The sequence below is a fragment of the Piliocolobus tephrosceles genome, chromosome 12, assembly GCF_002776525.5.
Source record: "Piliocolobus tephrosceles isolate RC106 chromosome 12, ASM277652v3, whole genome shotgun sequence".
Classification (NCBI taxonomy): domain Eukaryota; kingdom Metazoa; phylum Chordata; class Mammalia; order Primates; family Cercopithecidae; genus Piliocolobus; species Piliocolobus tephrosceles.
In genome coordinates this window covers 50,849,123-50,874,601 of record NC_045445.1, presented here as the reverse complement: position 1 = coordinate 50,874,601, position 25,479 = coordinate 50,849,123, and the positions used below count along the sequence as shown (strand labels likewise).

General features: G+C 40.6%; 1 protein-coding gene across 1 annotated transcript; it reads right to left on the bottom strand.

Moving 5' to 3' along the window:
* Nucleotides 1–1,277: 1,277 nt before the first annotated feature.
* Nucleotides 1,278–4,331, bottom strand: TCEAL5 (transcription elongation factor A like 5). The gene is made up of 3 exons (XM_023202253.3): nt 4,254–4,331; nt 2,861–2,928; nt 1,278–2,177 (listed from the first exon to the last, which is right to left on the bottom strand). The coding sequence occupies exon 3, from the start codon at nt 2,148–2,150 to the stop codon at nt 1,530–1,532; it is 621 nt and encodes a 206-aa protein (XP_023058021.1). The 5' UTR covers nt 2,151–2,177; nt 2,861–2,928; nt 4,254–4,331; the 3' UTR covers nt 1,278–1,529.
* Nucleotides 4,332–25,479: the final 21,148 nt, after the last annotated feature.

Genomic DNA, 25,479 nt, shown 5'->3' with positions numbered 1-25,479 from the left:
ACAAATCAGAAGAGATTCTGACACATTGGGTCTGAGGTGGGAGGCAGGAACCTGCATTTTCAACAAGATATTTAGGTGATTTTGATGCAAGAGGTCTGCTAGTAAGTAGCAAACTTTGAAAAACACTACTATATCCAATGTTGAAATCATTTAAAAATTAATTTTGATATAATTCATCTCCCGCTGTGTTCCTTTTGATGTGGCAAGTATCAGTTGCTAAAGAATAACATTACAGTTTCAAGGCTATGTATTCAATCGGGCAGAACTGGGCCAAGAACTGAGGCCTTCTGACTCAATAACTAACATAGTTACTTTTTAAGCTTCTATTGTGTGCTATGGAGTAACAAAATGAGTAAGATAAACTCCGCTTTAAAGGGCAAGTCTAGTGAGGTAATTGTAATGCCTGACAAATATATTAGTTAAGATTTTATGAAGCATTTTCCCCACATTTCACATCAGTATTAACATAACTATAAAGAGAAAAGAGGGACATTTTCCACAGAAGGGAACATATTGGGGATTCAATTCACCAGGGACTTCAGGTGAATCTAAAGGGCTTTGTTACCTTGAAGACTCTAGCCCACCAGCAACAATGGGGGCCTTAGAGGGTGCAGGATCCTGGAGAGGGGGCACAATACCCAACAAATGTGGCATCACCCAGGGGAAAGTGGCACCTATCTCTCAGCTTCCTGTACCTATTTTTAGACACAGGTGAGATCTCCCTCAGCAACACTCCACACCCTCACCAACTGTCTGACTTGGTACTATTAGTGCAGGGGAGAGGGCAGGAGCCAGCCTAACATAGGTCACAGACTCAAGTGTCACATCTGATCTACTCCACAGTCCTGGGAGGTAAGTTTTAGCCCCATTTCACACAAGGCTGTGTCTTACAGCAATGAATCTGTAGTAACTGCCAGGTTGATTCCTCCAACTTCAAGTCCCAGGGGTAATGTGAGTTTTATCTACCATTTTGTGTTCCAACAACAAGAATTGTAAGTGTCTCCACTGCCTTCATATGATCAATGAATAGTTCTTTTGATTGCTTAGTATTTACTGTTTTCCTATTTTGTTTACCTTTTATTACTTCCTTTAAAACAAAAATAGCCTGTGTTTTTTAAATTAGAAAAAAGTACATATGAGAAAAAGAATAATTTTCAGTCCCACCACACAAAGAAAATCATTATTTCTCTTTGGTCTACTCAATTGCATAGTGTCCCCCATGTATGGATGTATCATATAAACATTTTATTTTTTCAGAAATGGACTGATACTGTATACATGGTTCTGAAAACTCTTTTTTATTGTTATTTTACAATGTACCATGAACATTTATTCCATGCACATGGGTGAAAATCCTCTACTAAAAGACAGAGCACTGTAGGTAGGTCAAAAGTCTGCTGGTAACAAGAGTGACACCTAAAGGAAAGTATCAGCTTAAGGTTAAAGCACATAGCCCGGCAAATGCCTGCCAGGAAAAGCAGGACTGGCAATATTCCCATCAGAGAAATCAGAATTAAAGGCCAAAGACATTAAACATATGGGACATCTTCTAAGTCTTTCTGGCCCCTACCTCCACCCCTCACTCCCCTTACACCCCGTTGGCCCCTTGGGGCGAATGGATCCTGTACATCTCTTTGCATCCAATGAAAACCACCCATTTTCTGCTTTTTCCTTAGCTCCTCCTGAGCCCTTGACACATCTCCACATTCTCTCATCATCTCCTCACTGCTCAGATGCCTTTCTTGTAAGTCCTCCTGAGAGTCCCTGGGGGAATCGTCCGTCCCCCTGTCTGTTTTTCTTTTTGCTTTCCGGGGCACATAATCTTCAGCCGGGCGCTTTTCGGCGGCCCGCGGCTGGCTCTCTGGCTTTGCCTGGGAGGCTGGCTTATCCTCACTTTGTGGCTTGCCCTCACCTTCGGACTTGCCCTGCTTTTCCTGGCTTCCCTCATCTTCCGGTTGTCCCTCATCACCTGGCTCTCCCTCATCCTCTCGCTTTCCCTCACATTCTGTCTTCCCCTCCATGTCCGGCTTTTCTTCCTCGTCTGACTTTGCTTCATCTTCTGTACTTCCTTCATCTTCTGGCTTTCCCTCACTTTCTAGGTTTCTTTCATTCTCTGGCTTTCCTTCATTTTCTTTGTAGAGCTTTTCCATGTTGAGATGTTCCCTTCTTTGCCTTTCCTAGGAGACAAAAAGAAGACACAGGACACTAGGGCTTTGGGAGTTGAACACAGGTCCTGATAGCACTTGCCTTTCTTAACTTAAGATTTTCCTGACCCTATCCCATCTTCCAGGTACACTCCCACCCTTACATTCCTTCCTTTCCTTTTCACTTTACAAATGTTCACACGAGCCAGTCTTACAGAAAGTTCCACAGGTGCTTCTCCCTACATTTAAAGAGGATGTCCTGAGAAATGCATAGGAGCATATTGGCCCTTAAACTTTGCTCTGGCCTTGGCTATGCCTACCCATACCAATTTTAACTGAGTAGTTCCAATTTACACTGACCTGCAGAAATCCTGGGCAGTTTTCTTCTTTTTCCCCTTACAAGCAGTTGTAAGACTTATAAAACTGCAGACAGAACAGAACCATAGCCAGTTCTCAGATTTCAGGGCTACTCTTACATCCTCAAGGGGCATCACAGATGCTACATCTCCATTCTCTTACTTTCTTATTCTCCCCTCTATCCTCACCAGCCATAGATCACCATATTCCCTAAGGGTCTTGACAGCAGTCATGTATCCCGAAACTGCAAGAGGGAGGATTGGAGGAGGGGTGGCAGGCAGTGGCCTCCCCAACTTCTGTTCTGGCTTAAGTCACTCCTACTCCCAAGGGTCCTGGTGCAGTAGCCCTCTCCCACTGACCTGCACTGATACTGCAGGTCTTTCCTTTTCTTTTCTGGGTTAGTGTCCACAACCACAGACCTGAAGACCTGCAGAAAGACAAGAAACAGGTGGGTGAATGAGAAATTGAGAAAGTGAATGACTGGTAACTTGGACACTGGTTCTTTGGGACCTTATTTGTCAAAACTTTCCCAGCTCCTATCACCTCCTTGCCCTTTCCCTTGCATTCTCTGATTCCCCTTCCGCAGCTCCTTCTTAAGAGCCTCCATTGTTCTACTTCTGGGAAACAGGCGAGAAAGATTATTTCCAAAGCGTTTCTATGTTTCTGAATCTTCCTCCCAAATTTTTATCTCACTTTTCTGGCACGAAAATGAGTGGGGTTAGAGACAAGGATGTTCTGAAGACAGAGTGTTCTGCTGCACTCAGATCTCTACATTCCAAATCCCTCACCTCAGGGTAGCCAAATAGCAGAGCCCACCACTTCTCTGAAAATGGTGGTGACAGAGACAGGGGGCCAGGCAGAAATGTCCAAAACACCCCTGCCACCTCCTTCCTCCCCACATACACAGAAAGCCCACATTTTTCTGCAGTGCAAGAGACAAATTATTTCCAAACCCGGTAACATTTTTGGTCTTGCTGCTACCTCATCTCAATCCTCCTAGTTCAGAAGCCACTCCTCCTGGATAGGGAGCTTATCCCCAGATCAAACCTCTGTCTCCCTTTTTCTACAGCACCTCCTTCCCCTGACCCCCTTAGCCCACCATTTCCGTCTCCAAAATGGAAGGAGGATGGAGAAAAGACACCGGGAACTCAGGCCTGGACCCGTTGCAGGGTCCGCCCTCCGCAGCCTGGGGTCACTGACTGCGCCCGCCTCCCGCTGCCTTGCAGGGATTAGGCTGTTTTCTCGCCGTTTCATCGCTGTTCTCTTCCCTGGTCCTCCTCCTCCTCCATCAGACATCGCCGGTCGCCCGCTTCCTAGGAGTTCCCAACTGGTACCCAATTCTCAACCCTTGACCTCTCTCGAGTTCCGCCCCCCTCCCCCCTCCCCGCCCCACACCAAGCCCTCCATTTCTTGCACCAAATGAGTGAGCGTCGGGAAAGGAGTGGAGAGAATCCAGTCCTGGACCCGCTCTGGTCTTTGCCCTCTGCCATCCCAACCACAGGGATCCACAGGCGGCTATGGATTCGTAGCCATCTCGGGAAAATGACTCTTTCTCACATTTCCTTCTGCCAGAAGCCTGCACTTCTCCAGGGAAATAAAAGCTGGTACCCATACCTCTTGCCCAACACAAAAAAAATTTCTGCGCCAAAATGAATGGGGGTGGAACGGGGCGGTATCTAGAAAGCAGATCCGATCCTCTGTAGCCTATGGCCATTACCATCCCTACATCAGGGGTCCCCGACTTGTACCGACCTGCAGGGCTGTAGGGCAGTTGCCTTCTCGGTCCCTCAGTCTGAAGTCTGCCTTCCTCCACGGAAACAGAGAGCTGGTACCTGGAGGAGAGGGACTTCTGCACACGTCGGCTTCAGATCACGTGAGAAAAACGTCACCAGTGGGCTCGGGTCCCTAGTTCCCCTCCCACCCCCAGAAAGTGCGTCAGGAGCCAGCCCACTTCTTCCCTTCACTAGTCTCTCCGTCTGAGCGCCCTCCGCACCCCCGACCCCCGCTTAGCCCTCTCTCTCGCCCCACAGCACGGGGCCCTGTCACTAATTTTGGTCTTTGCTAATCCCAGAGGTCAAATGTGGCCCTTTCTCTGTGTGGTATGTATTTATTCTTCCGTGGTTATCAGGGAGGGGCTGCACCTTCTTCTAGAGCTATTATAGGCCATTGGTACATCTCGGAGGAATTTTTTTTTCTTTCTCTCCTGTTATCCTAAGACACCTACTCGATCTAATTCTACACGCAGCCACTGATGTTCATTCTGCCTGTGGACCAGGTCTTCTCATAATTGGTACAAGGTGGATTGTCAAGTAGGGATACAAGTAGTCAAAACAGGGGTTTTATTTTTTTAATATTTTTGGCCTTATTTAATTCACTCTCCTCAGCATGGATTATTCTTATAAGCACAAAATTAAATAAAGCAATTTCATTTATGAGAAAGTGTTTAAGAGAGAGAAAAACTTAAAAGATTTCAAAATTTTTTACTCAGAAGAGAGACCAAATTAAATTCATAATATTATCTTTTGCCATGTACACAAGGAATTCAATTGGCAACAAGCAAAATATACATTTAAAAATTTCATAAATAGCTGGTTCTCTCACGTTCTATTTAAAACACACACACACACACACACACAACTTAATGTTCCCAAACGATTACTGAGTGCTAAATAGACTTGCTGGAATCTGATGGTTGACAGAAAATTCAAAAATGTCTCTTTAAAAAATTTGGCCCATGGCTATTTTCATTCAAAGGTTTAGCTCTAGGCAAAGGGAAGAGCTGTGAGACCAAGGCAGCAGGAGATGTGAAGTATGCAGAAATGGTCCTATCTTCCCTGCTCTGCCAAGATCAGGGGAAGGTGTTGTCCTCCACCCCCTCATATTCTAGAATTTCCCATCCCCTGCATTCAGGCACATGACTCTGTTGCTCACTCCAAGAATATACCTGGACAGGTGACCAAGGTGGTGATATGAGTAAATGCCTTTGGCTCCTTCCCTCCTCCCTGCCTCTAATTCCCACAGGGATAACCCAGCCCCAGCAGAGAGTGGAGCATTGTTCATGCCACTAAAAAACCAGAACAGATCTCTTCTAGACCCTTGCAGCTGAGGGCCTTCATGAGGCCTGAAGAAGTGATTGCTGGGCTAGAGTCCCCTGCAACCTGCCTGTTCTCTGCCCTTATTCATAGTGCCTGAGTGAAAACCTCCCTAGACCCTGTCTGCTGCCTCCTGCCTAGCCTAAAAGGTGCAGTCTGGTGCAGTCTGGTGGGCCTCTCACCCCCAAACTCTGTGTCTCCAGGGAACCCAGAGGGAGCCTAACCTTGCTTCAGGGTTGCTGCCTGTCAGTCCATACTAAACTATGACTGTCTCAGCAAATTTAGGCCAGTGTCTAAGGAGTTCCGCCATACTGTCCATATTGACCTAGACCAAGTATTCCCAATTGATGAAGTCTGTGGGCCACCTGAAATGGTATGTAAAATTGCATATGTTTAGGAAGTAGTGGAGTATGCACACTCTTGTGAGAAGATCTGTACCCTAGGAACCTGAATAATGTTTTGTTCTATGTGCACACCCCATTCTGATTATCCATCATGTTGATGAATATTTGGGTCATTTTCATCTTTTAGCTGTTGTAAATAATGCTGCCATATACAATCATGTATAAGCTTTTGTGTGGATGTATGTTTTTATTTTATATAAGCAAGTTGACATCATGAAAAAGAGGAAACCATGAGGTAAGGACAGAAAGAAGCAGCAGCTGCCTGACAAAGAGATAAGAAGGGGAAGACACAAATAGCAGCTGAGCCATGTTAAAGAGAGCTCATCTATTCCTTAGGTTCAGGCATTATTAACCAATGAACCCCTAAAAATTATGTTCAAACTTGTGTGTGTGTGTGTGTGTGTGTGTGTGTGTGTGTGTGTGTGTGTGTGGTGATTTCACTCTGTTGTCCAGGCTAGAGTTCAGTGGTGCAATTATAGTTTACTGTAGTCTCAAACTCCTGGGCTCAAGGGATCTTCTCCCCTTAACCTTCCGAGTAACTGGGACTACAGGTGCATGTCACAACTCCCAGCTAATTTCTTTAAATTTTTGTACAAACAGTGTCTCCCTACATTGCCGAGGTTGGTCTCCAATTCTTGATCTCGAGTGAGACCCCTGCCTCAGCCTCCCGAAGCACTGGGATTACAGGCATGAGCCACCGTACCTAGGCTGGATATATACATTTTTATTATATGTGCACATTTGCTGAGAATAGCATCCATTGCTCTCATTAGATGTTCAAAGGGGTATGTAATATTAAAAGGATGAAGGCCATTAACCCAAAGAATATACTTCTGTATACATTTTTTTCCAAATCGTGCTATCTTTATTCTCTTTTTAAAAGAGAAATTCATGTAACATAGAACTAACCATTTTAAAGTGTACAGTTCAGTGATATGTATAGTACACTCAAAATATTGTGTAACCATCACCTCTATTTAGTTTCAAAACAGTTTCATCAATCTGAAAAGAGACCCCATACCCACCCATTAAGCAGTCATTCTCAATTCCCTTTTCCCCCTAGTCCCTAACAATGACTTACCTGCTTTCTATCTTTATGAATTTACCTATTCTAGATATTTCCCATAAATGGAATTGTACAATATGTGACCTTTTGTGTCTGGCTTCTTTCACTTAGCATAATGTTTTCAAGGTTCATCTACGTTGTAGCATGTGCAATACTTCATTCCTTTTTATGAATTAATATATTTCATTTTATGTGCATACCACATTCTGTTTATCCAATATACGTTGATAGATATTTGGATTGTTTTTGTCTTTTGGCTGTTGTGAATAATGCTACCACAAACAATTATGTATAAGTTTTTGTTTTTGTTTTTTTTTGAGACAGTCTCGCTCTGTCGCCCAGGCTGGAGTGCAGTGGCGGGATCTCAGCTCACTGCAAGCTCCGCCCCCCGGGTTTACGCCATTCTCCTGCCTCAGCCTTCTGAGTAGCTGGAACTACAGGCGCCTGCCACCTCGCCCGGCTAGTTTTTTTTTTTTTTTTTTTTTTTTTAGTAGAGACGGGGTTTCACCGTGTTAGCCAGGATGGTCTCGATCTCCTAACCTCGTGATCCGCCGGTCTCGGCCTCCCAAAGCGCTGGGATTACAGGCTTGAGCCACCGCGCCCGGCTTATGTATAAGTTTTTGTGTGGGTGTATGTCTTTATTTCTCTTGCATATATAGCTGGGAGTGTAATCATTGGGTCATATGGTAATTCTATGTTTAAATTTTTGAGAAACCGCCAAACTGTGTTCCACAGTAGCTGCAACATTTTGCATTCCTATCAGCAAGATTCCAATTTTACCATATCCTTGCAAACAATTGTTAATTTCTATTTTTTATATTTATCATCCTAGTGGGAGAGAAGAGGTTTTGATTTGTATTTTCTTAATGACCCATGATGTTGAGTATGTTTTCTTGGGTTTGTTGGATATTCATATATTTCCTTTGGAAATCTATTCGAGTGCTTTGCCAATTTTTATTTTTTATTTTTTAACTTTTATGTTAGGTTTGGGGGCACATGTGCAGCTTTGTTTCATAGGTAAACTGCATGTCACAGGGACTTGGTATACAGATTGTTTCATCAGTCAAATAATAATCATGGTACCTAGTATGTAGTTTTTTAATCCTCATCCTCCTCCTATCCTCCACCCTCAAGTAGGTCCCAATATCTGCTGTTGCCTTCTTTGTGTTCATGAGTTCTCATCATTTAGCTTCCACTTGTGAGTGAGAACATTTGGTATTTGGTTTTCTGTTCTTGCATTAGTTTGCTGAGGATAATAACCTCCAGTTCCATCTATATTCCTGCAAAATACATGATCTCGTTCTTTTTTTTATATATCTGCAATATTTTATTTCTTTTTAAAAACTATGATGCAAATGACAGTTTGTATGGGTGCTGACGAGTTGATGGGTGCAGCACACCAACATGGCACAAGTATACATATGTAACAAACCTGCACGTTATGCACGTGTACCCTAGCACTTAAAGTATAATAAAAATAATAATAATAAAAAAATTTAAAAAGATCTCGTTCTTTTTTTATGGTTGCACAGTATTCTGTGGTGTATATGTACTACATTTTCTTTTTTCTTTATCCAATCTGTCATTAATGGACATTTAGGTTGATTCCATGTCTTTGCTATTGTGAATAGTGCTGCAGTGAACATTCGTGTGCATGTGCCTTTATGGTAGAATGATTTACATTCCTCTGGGTATATACTCAGTAATGGAATTGCTGGGTCAAATGGTAGTTCTGTTTTTAGCTCTTAGAAGAATCAACACACTGCTTTCCACAGTGATACTGAGCATGCATGTATGTCTTCTTTTGAAAAGTGTCTGTTCATGTCCTTTGCCCACTTTTTAATGGGGTTGTTTTGTAAATTTGTTTAAGTCCCTTATAGATGCTTGATATTAGACCTTTGTCAGATGCATACTTTGCAAATATTTTCTCCCATTTTGTAGGTCGTCTGTTTATTCTGTTGATAGTTTCTTTTGCCATACACAAGCTCCTATGTTTAATTAAATCTCGTTTGTCAATTTTTGCTTTTGATGCAATTGCTTTTTGTGTCTTTGTCATGAAACCTATGCCCATTTCTATATCCAGGATGGTGTTGTCCATGTTGTCTTCCAGGGTTTTTATAGTTTTGGGTTTTACATATAAGTCTTTAATCCATCTTGAGTTGATTTTTGTATATGTTGTAAGGAAGTGGGGATCCAGTCTCAATCTTCTGCATATCCTTACTCATTTTTTAATTAGGTTGTTTGGCTTTTTGTTGTTGAGTTGTAATAGTTCTTTATATATTCTGGATATTAGTTCCTTATTAGATATATGGTTTGTAAATATTTCCTCCCATTCTATAGGTTCTCTTTCACTTTTTTTTTTTTTGAGACGGAGTCTTGCTGTGTCGCCCAGGCTGGAGTGCAGTGGCCCGATCTCGGCTCACTACAAGCTCCGCCTCCAGGGTTCACGCCATTCTCCCGCCTCAGCCTCTGAGTAGCTGGGATTACAGGCGCCCACCACCACGCCCTGCTAGTTTTTTGTATTTTTAGTAGAGACTGGGTTTCACCATGTTAGCCAGGATGGTCTCGATCTCCTGACCTCGTGATCCACCCGCCTCGGCCTCCCAAGGTGCTGGGATTACAGGCTTGAGCCACTGCGCCTGGCCTCACTTTCTTAATAGTGTCCTTTTATGCACAAAACTTTTTCATTTTGAAGAAGGCCAATTCACCTATTTTTCTTTTGTTGTTCATGGTTTTGGTGTTATATCTAAAAATTTATTGCCAAATCCAAGGTCATGAAGATATACCCCTTTGCTTCCTTCTAAGGGTTTCATAGTTTTAGCTCTTGCATTTAGGTTTTTGATTCATTTTGAATTTTTTATGTGGTGTAATTTAGTGGTTTTTTTTTTTAATAAGATTTTAAGATTATTTTGATGGCAGGACACAACACACGGTCACTTGGAAAAATGAGAGGCAGAACTTTTGTTACTTATGGCTCCAAACTAGAGAAGGCTACAAGGCAAGGCCACATGGGGGTTGCATCTGGGTAACAGCAAATTGGAGCTGTAAGGAGCAGCTTACTTATGGCAAGTGGGGTGGGATTAGCTAGGTTTCACTGGTTCCCTGAGTATTGGCTAATTTGAATAATTTCTCAGGCTCCAGAGTATCAGGGCAGTCCCTAGCTGTCTATACCTGGCCCCTAGGTGGTTAGGGCTGGTTTGAAGTGGCCCAGAGCATGAACACCTGATAAGGGAAGTGATGAGAGTGTGGAGTTAATCAGCAGCCCAAGAAGGGGAACTGACAGGTCTCTAACCAGGGCCTCAACAATAGGCCACGACAGCACTAATATAAAAAATACATTACAATTCACTCCTTGATGTCTTGACCTCCATTTCGAGCTCAATTATTTGGGGCATTTGAGTGGCCTGAAGTGTAGAGGAGATGTTCAGAGATTAGGGCAAAAGTTGCCCTAAACAGCATAAAAAAATTTTTATTATGAGAGTACAAAGGAGGAAAATATGTAGAAGTATAAGAAGTTTTTGTCAGCCAGTCATAACCAAGTTTCCTATTTATATGCCAGTAGGCAAGAAAATAGATCTGAAATTTTCAGGATCCCTAACAACATCTTTAATGGCATCGTAAAGTGTGCTTTAAACATAAATTATATTTTTTATTATAATAATAGTTTGGTGTATTAATTAGGTCAAGGTGACAGGGCCAGTAATGTTGTTGGAGGATATGAACTAATAGTTTAGTAAAATATCTGTAAAGGTTAGTGATATTGTTTGTAACCAAATAAAAGGCATAGATGGTCATGGTTGAAAATGTAGGGCAGAAGGTAGTGATAGAAAGTTGGACAGGGGAGGCCCGGTGTGGTGACTCCTGCCATAATCCCAGCACTTTGGGAGGCCAAGGCAGGAGCATCACTTGAGGCCAGGAGTTCAAGACCAGCCTGAGCAACATAGCAAGACACTATCTCTACACAAATTTTTAAAACTTTACTGAATTCATTTGTCAGTTCCAGGAGCCTTTTGGCAGAGTCTTTTGGGTTTTCTATGTATAGAATCATATAGATGGCAAAAGAGATAGTTTGACTTCTTCTTTTCCTATTCGGATGGCTTTTATTTCTCTCTCCTGCCTGATTGCTCTGGCTAGGACTTCCAGTATTATGTTGAATAAGAGTGGTGAAAGTGGGCATACTTGTCTTAGTCCAGTTCTTAAAGAGAATAGTTCCAGCTATTGCCCATTCAGTATGATTTTCTTTGCTCATTTTAAAATTAGATTTCACGCTTTTTTTTTGTTATTGTTTAGTTGGAGGAGTTCTTAATATATTCTGGATATTAACCCTTTATCAGATATAAGATTTGTAAATATTTTCTTTTATTTTGTGCACTGCCTTTATGCCATGTTGATAGCGTCCTTTAATGCACAAATGTTTTTAATTTTAGAGCAGTCCGATTTATCTATTTTTTGTTGTTGCCTGCGTTTTGGGTGGCATATCCAAGAAATCATTGCCAAATTTAATGCCATGAAGTTTTCTTCCTGTATTTCCTTTTAAGAGTTCTACACTTTTAACTCTTACATTTAGGTCTTTGATCCATTTTGAGTTATTTTTTGTATATGGTGTAAGGCAGTGGTCCAGCTTCATGTTTTTGCATGTGGATATTTAGAGGGGTTTTTTTTAAACCACCATTTGTTGAAGAGACTGCCCTTTCCTCATTGAACGGTCTTAGCACCTTTGTCAAAAATCATTTGACCATATATGTGAGGGTTAATTTCTGTGCTCTCAGTTCTACTCCATTGGTCTTTCTGTTTGTCTTTCTGCCAGTACCACCCACGCTGTTTTGATTACTGCAAGTCTTATGGACTGAATGTTTATGTTCACCCAAAATTCATGTATTGAAGCTCTAATCCCCAGTGTAGCTGTATTTGGAGTAAGAAGGTAATTAATGGTAAATTAGGTCATAAGAGTGGGGCCTTGATCTTATAGAATTAGCGCCCTTATAAGAAGAAACATGAAAGCATTCTCATAGGTCCTGTCTCCTCCCCCCAGGCCCATCCAGCATGCACACAAAAAGGAGGTCCTGTGAGCACACAGCAAGAAGGCAGCCATCTGCAGCACAAAGCGAGAACCCTCACCAAACACCAAGTTTGCTTGCACCTTGATGTTGGACTTCCAGTCTTCAGAACTGTAAGAAAATAAATTTCTGTTGTTTAGGCCACCCAGTCCATGGTGTTTTGTTATGGTAGTCCAAGCAGGCAAATACAGTAGCTTTGCAGTAATTTTTGAAATCAGAAAGTGTAAGACTTCCAACTTTGTTCTTTTTCAAGATTATTTTGATTATTCAGGCTCTTTTAGATTGATTTTTATATTAATTTTAGGAAAGATTATTCTATTTCTTTAAAAAGTGTTTGATTTTTGGTAGGGATTGCACTGAATCTGTATATCATTTTGGGTAGTATTTACATCCTAACAGTATTAAAATATTCCTATTAGGTCCAACCTCCAACAACACTTGAAATCAAATTTCAGCATGAGATTTATTGGGGTCAAAGAAACCAAACTATATCACCTAGTATGTTGATTTTTTTAATCAATAATGTGTGTTGAATTTTGTCAAATGCTTATCCTGCATGAATTTAGATGATCATGTGTTTTTTCTTCATTCTGTTAATGTGATATATTACATCGATTGGTTTTCATATGTTGAACAATCCTTGGACCACAGAATAAAGCCCACGTTGTCATAGTGTATAATCCTTTTAATTTGCTACTTAATTTGATTCACTAGTATTTTGTTGAGTATTGTTGCATCAATATTCACATGGGATATTGGTATGTATTTTTCTTTTCTCATTTTAGAGAAAAGTCTTCATCTGGCTTTGATATCAGGGTAATGCTAGCCTGATAGAGTGAGTTAGGAAGTATTCCTTCTTCAATTTTTTGGAAGCGTTTGAGAAGGATTGGTGTTAATTATTCTTCAAATGTCTGGTAGAATTTACCAGTGAAGCCTTTGGTCCAAATCTTCCTTGTTGGAAGGTTTTTGATTATGGATTCAATATCTGTATTAATTATAGATCTATTCACATTTTCTATTTCTTTTTGATTTATTCTTGGTAGGCTTTGCATTTCTAGGAATTTTTTAATTTCATCTAGCTTATCCAATTTTTTGGTGTACAATTATTCATTGTACTCTTATTATTCTTGTCATTTCTATAAATTCAACAGTAATGCTCCACCTTCAATTCTGATTTTAGTAATTTGAGTCTTCTTTTTCTTAGTCAACCTATCTACACATTGTCAATTTTCTTGATCTTTTCTAAGAAGTAACTCTTGGTTTGGTTTATTTTCTCTATTGTTTTTCTATTCTATTTTATTTATATCTGCTCTAATCTTATTTTCTTCTTTATGCTAACTTTGACTTTAGATTGTTCTTTTTTTTTCTAGTTCCTTAAGTTGTAAGGTTAGTTTGCTAACTTGAGATCTTGCAGATATTTTGTAAGTCGGGGGGCTTTTTGGATGTACAAGTAGCAAAAGTGATGTCAGTATCCACAATACTGTTGTAATTGGAGTAAAGTTCTAGAATTTGACTGACACAAATAAAGCCCTAATTGAGGATGCCTAAATCTCAAAGCTCCCAACAGTCCAAGGTTTTGCCCAGATGGTTGATGAGAGAGTTTCTGCTGTAAAAAGACTTTAAATCATATGGCTTGATTTGGGAGCGTGTTGTTAATATGGCGTCAGGTTGTTTGCCAATTAAAATATCTTTGGCCACGGTTGGAATTTCAACATTAGTCTGTAGTCAGTCCCTACCATTTAACCAATGACAACTGCCTCAGTTGTAAGTTCAGTTGGTGAAGGAAAAGCCAGTGAGGTGTTTGGGCTGTAGGGCTTGCATTAGCCAATCTTGACGGCATGTGGGCCTCAGTGTTTGCCAGGTTTAGTTGAAACAATGAATTATTTTCGAGTTTTGGCCTCTGGACTGCAAACCATCAAAAGCATCCAGACCAATAGTAATAAGATCAATATCCAATAAAATGGTGTGTAGCTGTACATGACAGACTTTTGTTTCTTGATGTTGATTCTCTCCTTCCCTCACGTGTGTTATTATCAAGGGGGGGTTGTCTGGTTTTGTCATTAGGAGATTTGGTGTTGATTCCATTACCCTCTCCAAGTGTGATTTTTATTTGCTAAGAGGAGTTTTCTATCTCCTTTCTTGGTAGCCTATACTGTCTGTGGGATTCTTGAGCAATGTTTGTTGTTAGCTCTTGAGCGCTAATTTTAATTTTCTGGAGGGGAGCAGAGGTAGATCTCAGATTAATTATCCATGCCTTATAACCCAAATGTTAATAATGGTTTTGGAGTGGTAGAAGTTTAGTCACAAATGGTTTTCATGTAAGATGGGCAAGTGCCTGACCCATGGGACAATCTATGGTTAACAGATCTTAGGAGAGCATGCACCCTTGACCTGGCCTCCAGCATTTATGGGATGGTGCAGGATTAAAAATCCATAAAGATAGGAGGAGACAATATTAAAGAGCTGCACATATATAATGAACTTTTATAAGCATGGAGGTGACACATATCCCTCTTTGAATAGATGAAAGGGTGATGCAAGGGTTTTCTTTTTTTAATGTTGTGAGGTGTGAGTTGGCCAAAGATCTTAAATTAAGAGAGATTAAGGCCTGGAGGAACAGCAAAACCCACTTAGTGGTCCATATGCCAGACTGGAGTTTTAAAATGAGTTGTTTGTGGAAACTATTAGATCTCTTTTGATAAAACTGGCTAGCTGGGACCCATCAGGGAGTCAAAAGTTCTATTGAATGCCTTTTCCAAGAGCCCAGCATTATGTATTTTGAGATACGAAATGTGTACTTTGGTTACTATCAATAATGTCTGAAACTCCAAAGAAGATAAGGAGTGCCCTGGTGAGACCTTGTATTGTGGCCTTAGTATATGTAGAGACATGTGGGATTTTCATTCATATTTTGGGTGTCTGTGAGGCTAGAGATTCCCAAAGTTCTTTACCTTTAAGGGAAAACCTCTTGGGCCGTTGCCCATGTTTGTAAAAATGTGGAGATCATTTGCTAACCAGGGCATCCAGTGCTAAGATGACTGCCTGTAGTTTCACCAATTGTGCTGATCCTTGGTTCACATTCTTTATCAGGAAATTCCTGTTAAGGGATGAAAAGCAGACCCGTTCCACTGAGCTCCATAACTTATGATAGTGGCAACGCCTTCCCTATAGTCTATTAACTTCCATTGTATTTCATTCAGTTAATCCTAAGGGGGTCGCCAGGTAGCTAAGGGGTTTGGAGAGGGGTGACCTCCATGAACATGGCATCTGGCAAGGGACTGAGGACAGGGGATACCATCCCCTCCTGCAAGTGGAATATATCAGAGGACCCAGGTTTGGCTCTGTCCTGTATCAAGGAGGCCTCCATCACTGTGCCAAGCTTGTGATGTGCTGTTTCCATTATCCAGGGCATATTCAGCAACTGGGTACAAAAGATCACAGGCTCAAGGTCTATGAGAGCCTCTGTTTTCAGAGAAACCTGGTATATGCCCAGCAATTTTTTACTCTCATGGTGTCTAGCACAGAGCTGAGAAAGGCAATTTTTCATATCAGAAGGCTATGGGCAATTTATGGCCATTATAGGTGGTTCAGAGATACCAGGAGGCATGAGAAGAAGTTGAAGTTGGTGAAGTCTTTCCAGTGAAGGAGTCTCTGAGGGCATTAATGGAAGTGTCTGTTGATTTTAATCTAGACAGATTTTAGAGCCTTCTGTTCAAGAATATCTCATTTAGATTGGGCTGATTTGTAAGTGGCAGCATCAGTGAGATTAAGTAAAATTTGCAAATGAGGAATATATTCCTTCCAGAACCCCAAAATAACTTAAGGATGTTGGACTTGTATGTCCTTAATGAGTATGTCAAATGAATCTCCTAGGAAGAAGATGTTATCAATGTAATGCCATAGCTGTATTCCTGGAGAAAGCTGGGTGCAGATAAGATCTTGTCTGTAAAAATTGTACACGATGACAAAGCTATTGAGGTACCTCATGAGAAGCTTAATAAAGGTGTATCATATCTCTTTGAAAGGGAAGGCAAACTGCAGCTGAGAGACTGCTGAAACAGTCACTGAATAGAACATACTAGTAAAAGCTATAATGGCAAAATATTTACCACTTGCTGATTAGATGGAGTTAGTAGTTTTAATAATATCGACTATTGGATTTGGGGGCCTTAATGGATAAGACCACCGCCTTAGGGTTATAGTAATCACCATGAAGTACTATTCATTTTTCTTTAGGTTTAAGAACAGGCAAGATTGGGCTACAAATGGAGAAGCAGTGGAGATAATTACCCACTAATTAATTATGTCTTATACAATAAGTTTTAATCCTTGAAGGCCCTGTTTTAGTATATTGGACCATCTTAGCTATTTTGACTGAGGAGTGCATGGGGTCCCATTTTTTCAAGTCGCTTTGTAAATACGAAAGATTTAATTTAAATTTAATGTATTATTCATTGTTTCAGAATATCTATGTCCACTATGGGATATATTAGGACAATGAATTTTATTACTATGGGAATTTTTTTGAGGGAGAGTCTCACTCTGTCACCCAGGCTGAGTGCAGTGGCACAATCAAGGCTCACTGCAGCCTCAACCTCCCGGGCTCAAGCTCCTACCTCAGAATCCTGAGTAGCTGGGGCTACAGGCACATGCCACTATGCCCAGCTAATTTCTTATTTTATGTGAAAATGGAGTCTCGCTATGTTGCCCAGGCTAGTCTTGAACTCCTGGACTCAGGTAATCCTCCCATCTCAGTTTCTCAAAGTGCTGGGATTACAGGTGTGAGCAACAGCACCTAATGCTGTCCTACTATGGAAAATTTTGGCAAAGCCATAGTTAAAATGAGGCATACCTATTTTTCACTATCTTATATTTAGTTACTTTCATAAGATTATAAGGAATGCCATGTTTAAATTTAGTGGGATCCCCAGGAATAACTGTCTTTTGAACACCAGTACTAAGTCCATGAAGTTCTGTCAACTGATGCACTTTACAAAATGTTAAAGTTAATTCAGAATCTATGTTGTAAGCACACACACACAAATACTTGTGATTCCATATGAATTCTAGTACTGGCTTTTCCACTCTAGTTTCTATTTATTTTCTATTTCCATTTTTCTACCTTATATTTTCTTTCTTTTCTGTTTCTGCAAAAAAAAAAAAAAAAAAAAAAAAAAGGGTGGGCATTGGGAATTTGATAGGAATTACATTGAATCTGCTGGTTGATTTGGAAAGCATTGTCATTTTAATGGTATTAGGTCTACTAATCCATAAATATCGGATGTCTTTCCATTTATTTAGGATCTTTTAAATATCTTTCAAGAATCTTTTACAGTTTACAGTATATAAGCTTATACCTCCTTGGCTAAGTTTATTCCTGAGTATTTTATTGCTTTTGATGTTTTGTAAGTGGAGGTGCTTTTAAATTTCCTTTTTGGATTGTTCATTACAGGTTTATAGAAACACAACATATTTTTTGTATTTATATTTTATCCTGTAATTTTGCTGAATTCGTAATTACTGATTCAATCTCTCTACTTATCGCAGGTCTATTCAGGTCTTCTATTTTTTTTCTAATTATTGTTTTATACATTTGTCTTTTAAGTCATATGAAAAAAAGAGCAATTCCATACCAAAATTACAATAACACTGATTTTTATATTTGCCCATGTCTTCTCATTTCAACCTGAAAGACTCTCTTTAGCATTTTCTTGTAGTGTTGATATAGTGTTAATGAACTCCCTCAGATTTTGTTTCTTTGGAATATCTTGATTTGTTTCTCATTTTAAAAAATCCTGGGGAAAAATGTCTGCTCTGTTACCTCTAAATCCAGATATCCACATTAGAAATGTAGGGTGCTATTTTCAAGACCACCACTGCACTAGCAAGTAGGTTGAGGCAGGGCTAAGTTAAAATGTCACAAAGCTCTTCTATCATGGTTGTTGCCATATTCTTGATTCAACGTTTGCTTATTTCCTATAAACCTTTGACTATTTTCCAGAGTTCTGGTAAAATTTATTCTTACTGCTTTTGTTCCCAGTGTTTCCATGAAGGGACAGGCCCTTGGAGTTTTCTATTCTGTCATTTTCACTGACTCAGTTTATTTTCTTTTGACATTGAAGGTCATGCACAGTTATTGTGAAATATATCTAAACAGTGCACAAATGTATTCATCCATTATCTTAGAAAAATATGTGCTAGCCACAAGAAAAAAGCAAACAATCCCATCAAAAAAGTAGGCAAAGGATGTGAACAGACACTTCTCAAAAGAAGACATTTATGCAGCCAACAGACAGATGAAAAAATGCTTATCATCACTAGCCATCAGAGAAATGCAAATCAAATCAAAACCACAATGAGATACCATCTCAGACTAGTTAGAATGGCAATCATTAAAAACTCAGGTGCTGGAGAGGACGTGGAGAAATAGGAACACTTTTACACTGTTGATGGGACTGTAAACCAGTTCAACCATTGTGGAAGACAGTGTGGCGATTCCTCAAGGATCTAGAACCAGAAATACCATTTGACCCAGCCATCCCATTTCTGGGTATATACCCCAAGGATGATAAATCATGCTGCTATAAAGACACATGCACACGAATGTTTATTGCGGCACTATTCTCAATAACAAAGACTTGGAACCAACCCAAATGTCCATCAATGACAAACTGGATTAAGAAAATGTGGCACATATACACCATGGAATACTATGCAGCCATAAAAAAGGATGAGTTCATGTCCTTTGTAGGGACATGGATGCAGCTGGAAACCATCATTCTCAGCAAACTATCGCAAGAACAGAAAACTAAACACTGCATGTTCTCACTCATAGGTGGGAATTGAACAATGAGAACACCTGGACACAGGAAAGGGAACATCACATACCGGGGCCTGTTGTGGGGTCGGGGGAGGGGGAAGGGATAGCACTAGGAGATATACCTAATGTAAATGACGAATTAATGGGTGCAGCACACCAACATGGCACATGTATACATATGTAACAAACCTGCATGTTGTGCACATGTACCCTAGAACATAAAGTATAATAAAATAAAATAAAATAAACCAATAATGTAAAAAAAAGAAAAATATGTGCCAGCCATCTAAAAAGTGTCAGTGTATAAACAACACAAGGGGAAATCCAGACAAATACACACTTTATTAATAAAACATATCTCAGAGTCCCTGTGGTTTCCCCACCTTGGTGAGTTTTGGTCTCAGAGTCCCTGTGGTTCCCCCGCCTTGGTGAGCTGAGTGAAACAGTTACAAAGGAATAGCATTCAGCATTGAACATGCTCTTATAAAAACTTAATGCTTTTATTGATTAGCTAACCTATAGCAGTCTTCATGCTAACATAAGAAATGTTTATGGGCCGGGTGCGGTGGCTCAAGCCTGTAATCCCAGCACTTTGGGAGGCCGAGACGGGCGGATCACGAGGTCAGGAGATCCAGACCATCCTGGCTAAAACGGTGAAACCCCGTCTCTACTAAAAATACAAAAACTAGCCGGGCGAGGTGGCGGCCGCCTGTAGTCCCAGCTACTTGGGAGGCTGAGACAGGAGAATGGCGTAAACCCGGGAGGCGGAGCTTGCAGTGAGCGGAGATCCGGCCACTGCACTCTAGCCCGGGGGACAGGACAGAGCGAGGCTCCGCCTCAAAAAAAAAAAAAAAAAGAAAAAGAAAAAAGAAACGTTTATGGCTCACTAGAACTACAAGTTATGAAACCCGTACTCTGTAATCTTTTCTACAAATAAATATTTTCATGGAATCTTGAAAAGTATCCTATAATGTATGGTCAATAACTATGTTTTTGTCACAGATTAGAAAAATGAGGCACAAATAGTTTGAAAGATTTGCCTGGCATCACAGGCCTAGTAAAGGACAGAGAAGGGGTTTGGACCTGGCTACATGTGACAGATTGAACTTGTACCCTTAGCACATGAGCTATGTTGTTTCCCTAAATGGTGGAATTCTCGGTCTCCATCTTCGCTGACTGATCTCACCCACTTCCATAGATTTTACTATCATTCTAGCAATGACGACTTCCAACCCCTTATCTCCAGCCCATACTTCTTTCTCCAGGACCCCAGACAGTTATCCAGTTCTCTGATGGACCTCTTGTGGTTGTCACAAGTGTACTTCAACATCAAAAGGTTCAAAATTGGCATATCCCTTAAAAAAATCTCTTATTTTCCAGCCTCCAGCATGTTCCCTTATCTTACATTTGCTCTACCAGTGAATGGCACAAGCATCATTCTGCTGTCAAAATCTAGAAAACTTACTAGATTTTACTCCCAACATCCAATCAATTGCCAAAGCCTATTATCAGCTGCTTCTTAATATCTCTTCAATACACTTTTCTCCATCCTCACTATGTCTCCCCAGGTTTAGGTTACCATCATACACTTATCTTCTGTAGTCCCATAATAGCCTGCTTATTGGTCATCCTGCCTAAAGTTTTGATTTTTTTTTTTCACAGAGAATGATCATTTCCACATTCTAAAATATGATTATGTAACCACTCTGCATTTTCTCATTTACTCCTCAAAATAGCCCCTATGTATTAGGTATAGCTTAAAGGAAGTTGTTTTTTATTTTTCAGAAACCAAAAAACATTTCCAAAATAAAATGATCTTTGTCCTTAACGTGTAGTTGTAGGAAGATACAGAAAATCAAATCATCAGGATAATATAGGGAGAAAAGTGAAATGATGGAAGGGCTTGAGTTAGCTCACAGAATGGAGGGGTAATCTGAAGAACCAGACCCAGTAAAGCCAGGAATCCAAGTAGCAGGAATTAACAGAGAACATCTTCCAGCTATCACTCTTGATCTGCATCAGAACCAGCTCTTGTGGTGTTAAGATTTTTAGTTCCCTTAATATCCAGGGAGTAGGATTGTTCTATCCTGGATTCAGTTTGGGATGATGAAAAACTTCTGGAGATATATAGCGGTGATAATTGTGATGCAGGGCAGGCAAGCCCCAAACTGGGGCTTAGACCAGGAGGGTTCTTGGTTTTACTCAGGAAAAAAATTCAGGGGTAAGCAGGTGGTATTAGCAAATTTTATTGAAGCAGTAATGTACAGTAGCAGAAGAGGTACTGTTCCTTGTGGATCAGCACTACCTGATAGGCAGTGTTACCAGAGTAGCAGGTCAAAGGCAGTTCTGTAGTCATATTTATACCCACTTCTAAATATATACAAATTACGGAGTGGATATGCAAAAATTTCTAGAAAAAGTGTGGTAATATCCGAGCCATCAGGTCATTGACATGAAAAGGGACAGCAACTTCCGGGTGTTGCCATGGTAATGGTAAACTGACATGGCCCACTCTTTGGCATGTCTTATGGAAAGCTGCTTCTACTGTCCCTGTTTTAGCTAGTCCTCAATTTGGTCTGGTGTCCGAGCCCCACCTCTGGAGTTGAATCTTGCCTTCTACCTGATTCTTCCCTCAGAGATTAATATTCCTTCTTAATCTTAAAGGGGCTGCAGAAGGATGGAGGCCTATCTTCTGTAACTGCTTCCTGCTGAGTTTATGGGCATATACCCTGCCTAGTACTGGAGGAGAAAAAAATCTCTGGATACCTGATCCAAGGAGCACAGAGGAGGACACTTTTATTCTCTAGGTCAGTAGACAGAATGAATTGGAAGCCTTGTGCCAGCATTGTTTTTATCTAGAACTGTTGTAATCTAGAAGACACAAACTTTACACAGAGGTTGAACAAGCAACAGTCAAAAACTAGTAACAACATGATAGCTATCAAAGGTCTTAGGAAAGGTAAAAACCAGGTGAAACTTGGAAAGGCATTTTTGATAGTCTACCAAATACAATTAGAGTCAGTGTCCTGGTTATATGTACGTAACCAAGTGGCTTGCTCATATATCTTTTGAATGTCAATGTCAACTTGTCCAGATTTGTTAATATATGTGCAGCAGGTTATTAATAACTGCACAGACACCATCTTGTTCAACTAGTAAATAATCTAATGCTAGTCTGTTATTGAGAATTACATTTGCCAAAGAGTCTAAGGACTCTTGAATTCTCTTTAGTGCCCAATCTCTGTTGGTGGCTCAGGATTCTAGGGCTTGAGTCCAGTTCTTTAGAATTGACTGTGGTCAGCAAACCTGCCCCACAGTGCTGCTAGTCCTACTGCTGCCCCAATTCGCACCAGAATTAACCCAATTGCTCATTTACTTCTGGTGTTCTTGGGTGTTATGGGGTTACAGACTGTGATCCCTGGAGGGGTGAGGGGGACCAAAGTATATTTACCTCTGTTTTAAGTTGTTTATATATAAGGGCAAGCTATTCCTTTTTTTTTTTTTTTTTTTTTTTTTTTTTTTGAGACCGAGTCTCACTCTGTCGCCCGGGCTGGAGTGCAGTGGCCGGATCTCAGCTCACTGCAAGCTCCGCCTCCCGGGTTCACGCCATTCTGCCTCAGCCTCCCGTGTAGCTGGGACTACAGGCGCCCGCCACTGCGCCCAGCTAATTTTTTGTATTTTTAGTAGAGATGGGGTTTCACCGTGTTAGCCAGGATGGTCTCGATCTCCTGACCTTGTGATCCGCCCGCCTCGGCCTCCCAAAGTGCTGGGATTACAGGCATGAGCCACTGCGCCCGGCCATGGGCAAGCTATTCCTAAAAGAACAAGTGACATCCTGGAGAGTCAGGAGTAGTTATGAGGTGTGACTTTTCCCCATTTATGACCACAAACAATGAGCCCAGTTGGGACACAAATAGAGGCTCTATGGGGTGTGATGTTTATTCTTGCTGCCAAGTTAGGTCTATAGAGATATTTTTCCCCTGTTCTAATGGGGGTGGTTGAACAATCTTTGTTTTCCAAAAGGGGGCAGTACTCCCACCTTCCCAGATTGGGCGGTTGTGTTCCCTTCCCCCCACCGTCCCGTATGTTCTGATCAGGAGAAGGCACCATATATGGTTTCCTTGCTCAGAAGTGGAATCCCATTACCTTGCTGCAGCCTTAAGAACATGGCAACTAGAGTTGGATCAGATCATTGTAGGGAGACTTCTGCTTTTTTGTCATTAACACCAACAGTGAGTGCAAAAGATAGAATCATTAGTGCACTGGAGATATAGATAATCAACTTCCCAGGTCCAGGTAATAGTGGTGGGGGTGATTCAGGTGGAATCCATTAAGTTGGGAGAGAGTTCTACTTGACAAGTTGGGATTTGGGTACTTTGGGATCACTATGGTTAGTTAGGAGGTCTGGGGACATGGCTGTGAGATTTTCTGGATAGGCGAGAAGCTGGAACTCTCTATCCTGGGGATATTGATGACAAACCTAGCAACCATGAAGATGATTCTCTGATGCTATACTTTTTGAAATATTTACTATAGAGTTTTGTTCCCACCCACACTAGAAGAGAAAACAAGGTTAACAATGATAGCATGGTGTCTGGTTGGACCTTAGAGTGGCCTCTAAACCCAACAAGGACAAAAGAGATGGTTCCCAGGAGAAGGCGACTGACTAAAGCCACAGAAAATAAGTGTTATAGTAAAGGAGAGAAAAATTAATGCTCCTGTTCCCACCCACAGCATCATGTTACCACTTCTGGCTGAGTGTTGATTCCTTTAAATTATTAGTGGAGGTCTTCCGAAGGCCTATAGATGTCCTATATATATCCTATTAGTTCCTTCTAGAGAACCCTAATACAGACAGCAACTTTTATTGAAGCAGCAGTGTACAGCAGCAGCAGAGGAACTGCTCCTTGTGGAGCAGGGGCCCCATATGCAGTGTGCCCAGAGTAGCAGCCCAAAAGCAGTTCTGTAGTCATATTTGTACCCACTTTTACATATATACAAATTAAGGAGTGGATTATGCAGAAATTTCTAGAGAAAGGGTGGTAACTTCTGGTTCATTGGGTCACTGCCATAGAAAAGGGTGATAACTTCCAGGTGTTGCCATGACAATGGTAAACCGACATGGTACACCGGTTAGCATGTCTTACTGAAAACTGCTTCCACCCTGTCTTTGTTTTAACTGGTCTTCAATTTGGTCCAGTGTCTGAGCCATGCCTCCAGAGTTGAGTCCCACCTCCTACTTAGTTGCACAACAATATGAATGTACTTAATGCCACTGAACTATATACTTAAAAATTGCTAAAATGGTAAAAGTTATGTTATGCATATTTTACCAATATAAAAGCAAAACAAAACTAAAAATACCCAACAAAATATGTTGCAAAGGATCTGAATATTCAGCTCTAAAAAGAAGACATACTAATGATGAATAAGTCAATGAAAAATTGACTTATTGTATGAGTCCATGCATATGTAATGTCCAGAATTGACAAATCCACAGAGAAAGAAGGTAGATTAGTAGTCAGTTAGGACTTTAGGGTTGAAAGAGGTAGGGGTCATACCTACAGAGCATGGGGTTTATTTTTGATGTGATGAAAATATTTTAAAACTTTTTGTGATGTTGATTGTACATATCTGTGAATATACAAAAAGTATTAAATTACACACCTTATATGGATAAATATTATAATATATGCCTTATACCTTAATAAAGCTATTACTAAACAAAAAGGAATAATATAGAGATAGCCACCGTACCATTTGTCCAGTTTCCCTCAAATGTAACATTTTCATAGCTATAGTACAATATCACAACCAGAAAATTGACATAGCTACAATCCATCGACCTTATGCAGATTGCACCACTTTTACATGCACTCGTTTGCATGTGTATGTATATATTTAGTTTTATGCAATTTTGTCATGTATTGATTTGTATGACCACCACTACAGGCAAGATACATCACAGACATTCCTTGTCCTACCCTTTTATAACCAAAATCACCTTCTCTTCCTTCTCTCCTGCTAACTTTTGCCAACCACAAAACTGCTCTCCATCTCTATAACGGTGTCATTTCAAGAATGTTATATAGATGAAATTATACTGTACCATTTGGGATTTTTCTTGATAGCATAAACATATCCAAAAATGTTTTTTGTTAAATAACCTTTTTCTCTGTACTTGGCTAGAGGAAACAGGTTTTTCTTGAAGCTTTTCATGTTCATGACTGTTGGATGCTCCTGATGGGAGGAGTATCCTCCCAGAGTCCTGTTCATTATATATAGGAGACAATAAGGAAATCAGGGGAACTCGCTGCTATGTTGTTCCTTAAGTTCCAAGGTCCTTTAGGCAGTCTGGCTACCTATTCCTACCTTTCAGTCTTCCTACCTTTCAGAGTCTTCCTACCTTTCAGAGTCTTCCTATGCATGTTTGTTGTGTTGTGTCTACGGTTCTTTTAGTTGTAATAGGGAAGCTTGGAGGGATGGGGCTGTTCCATCTTGTGTAGAGCTAGAAGCATGAAGGTCAGGTTTTTGCTGTA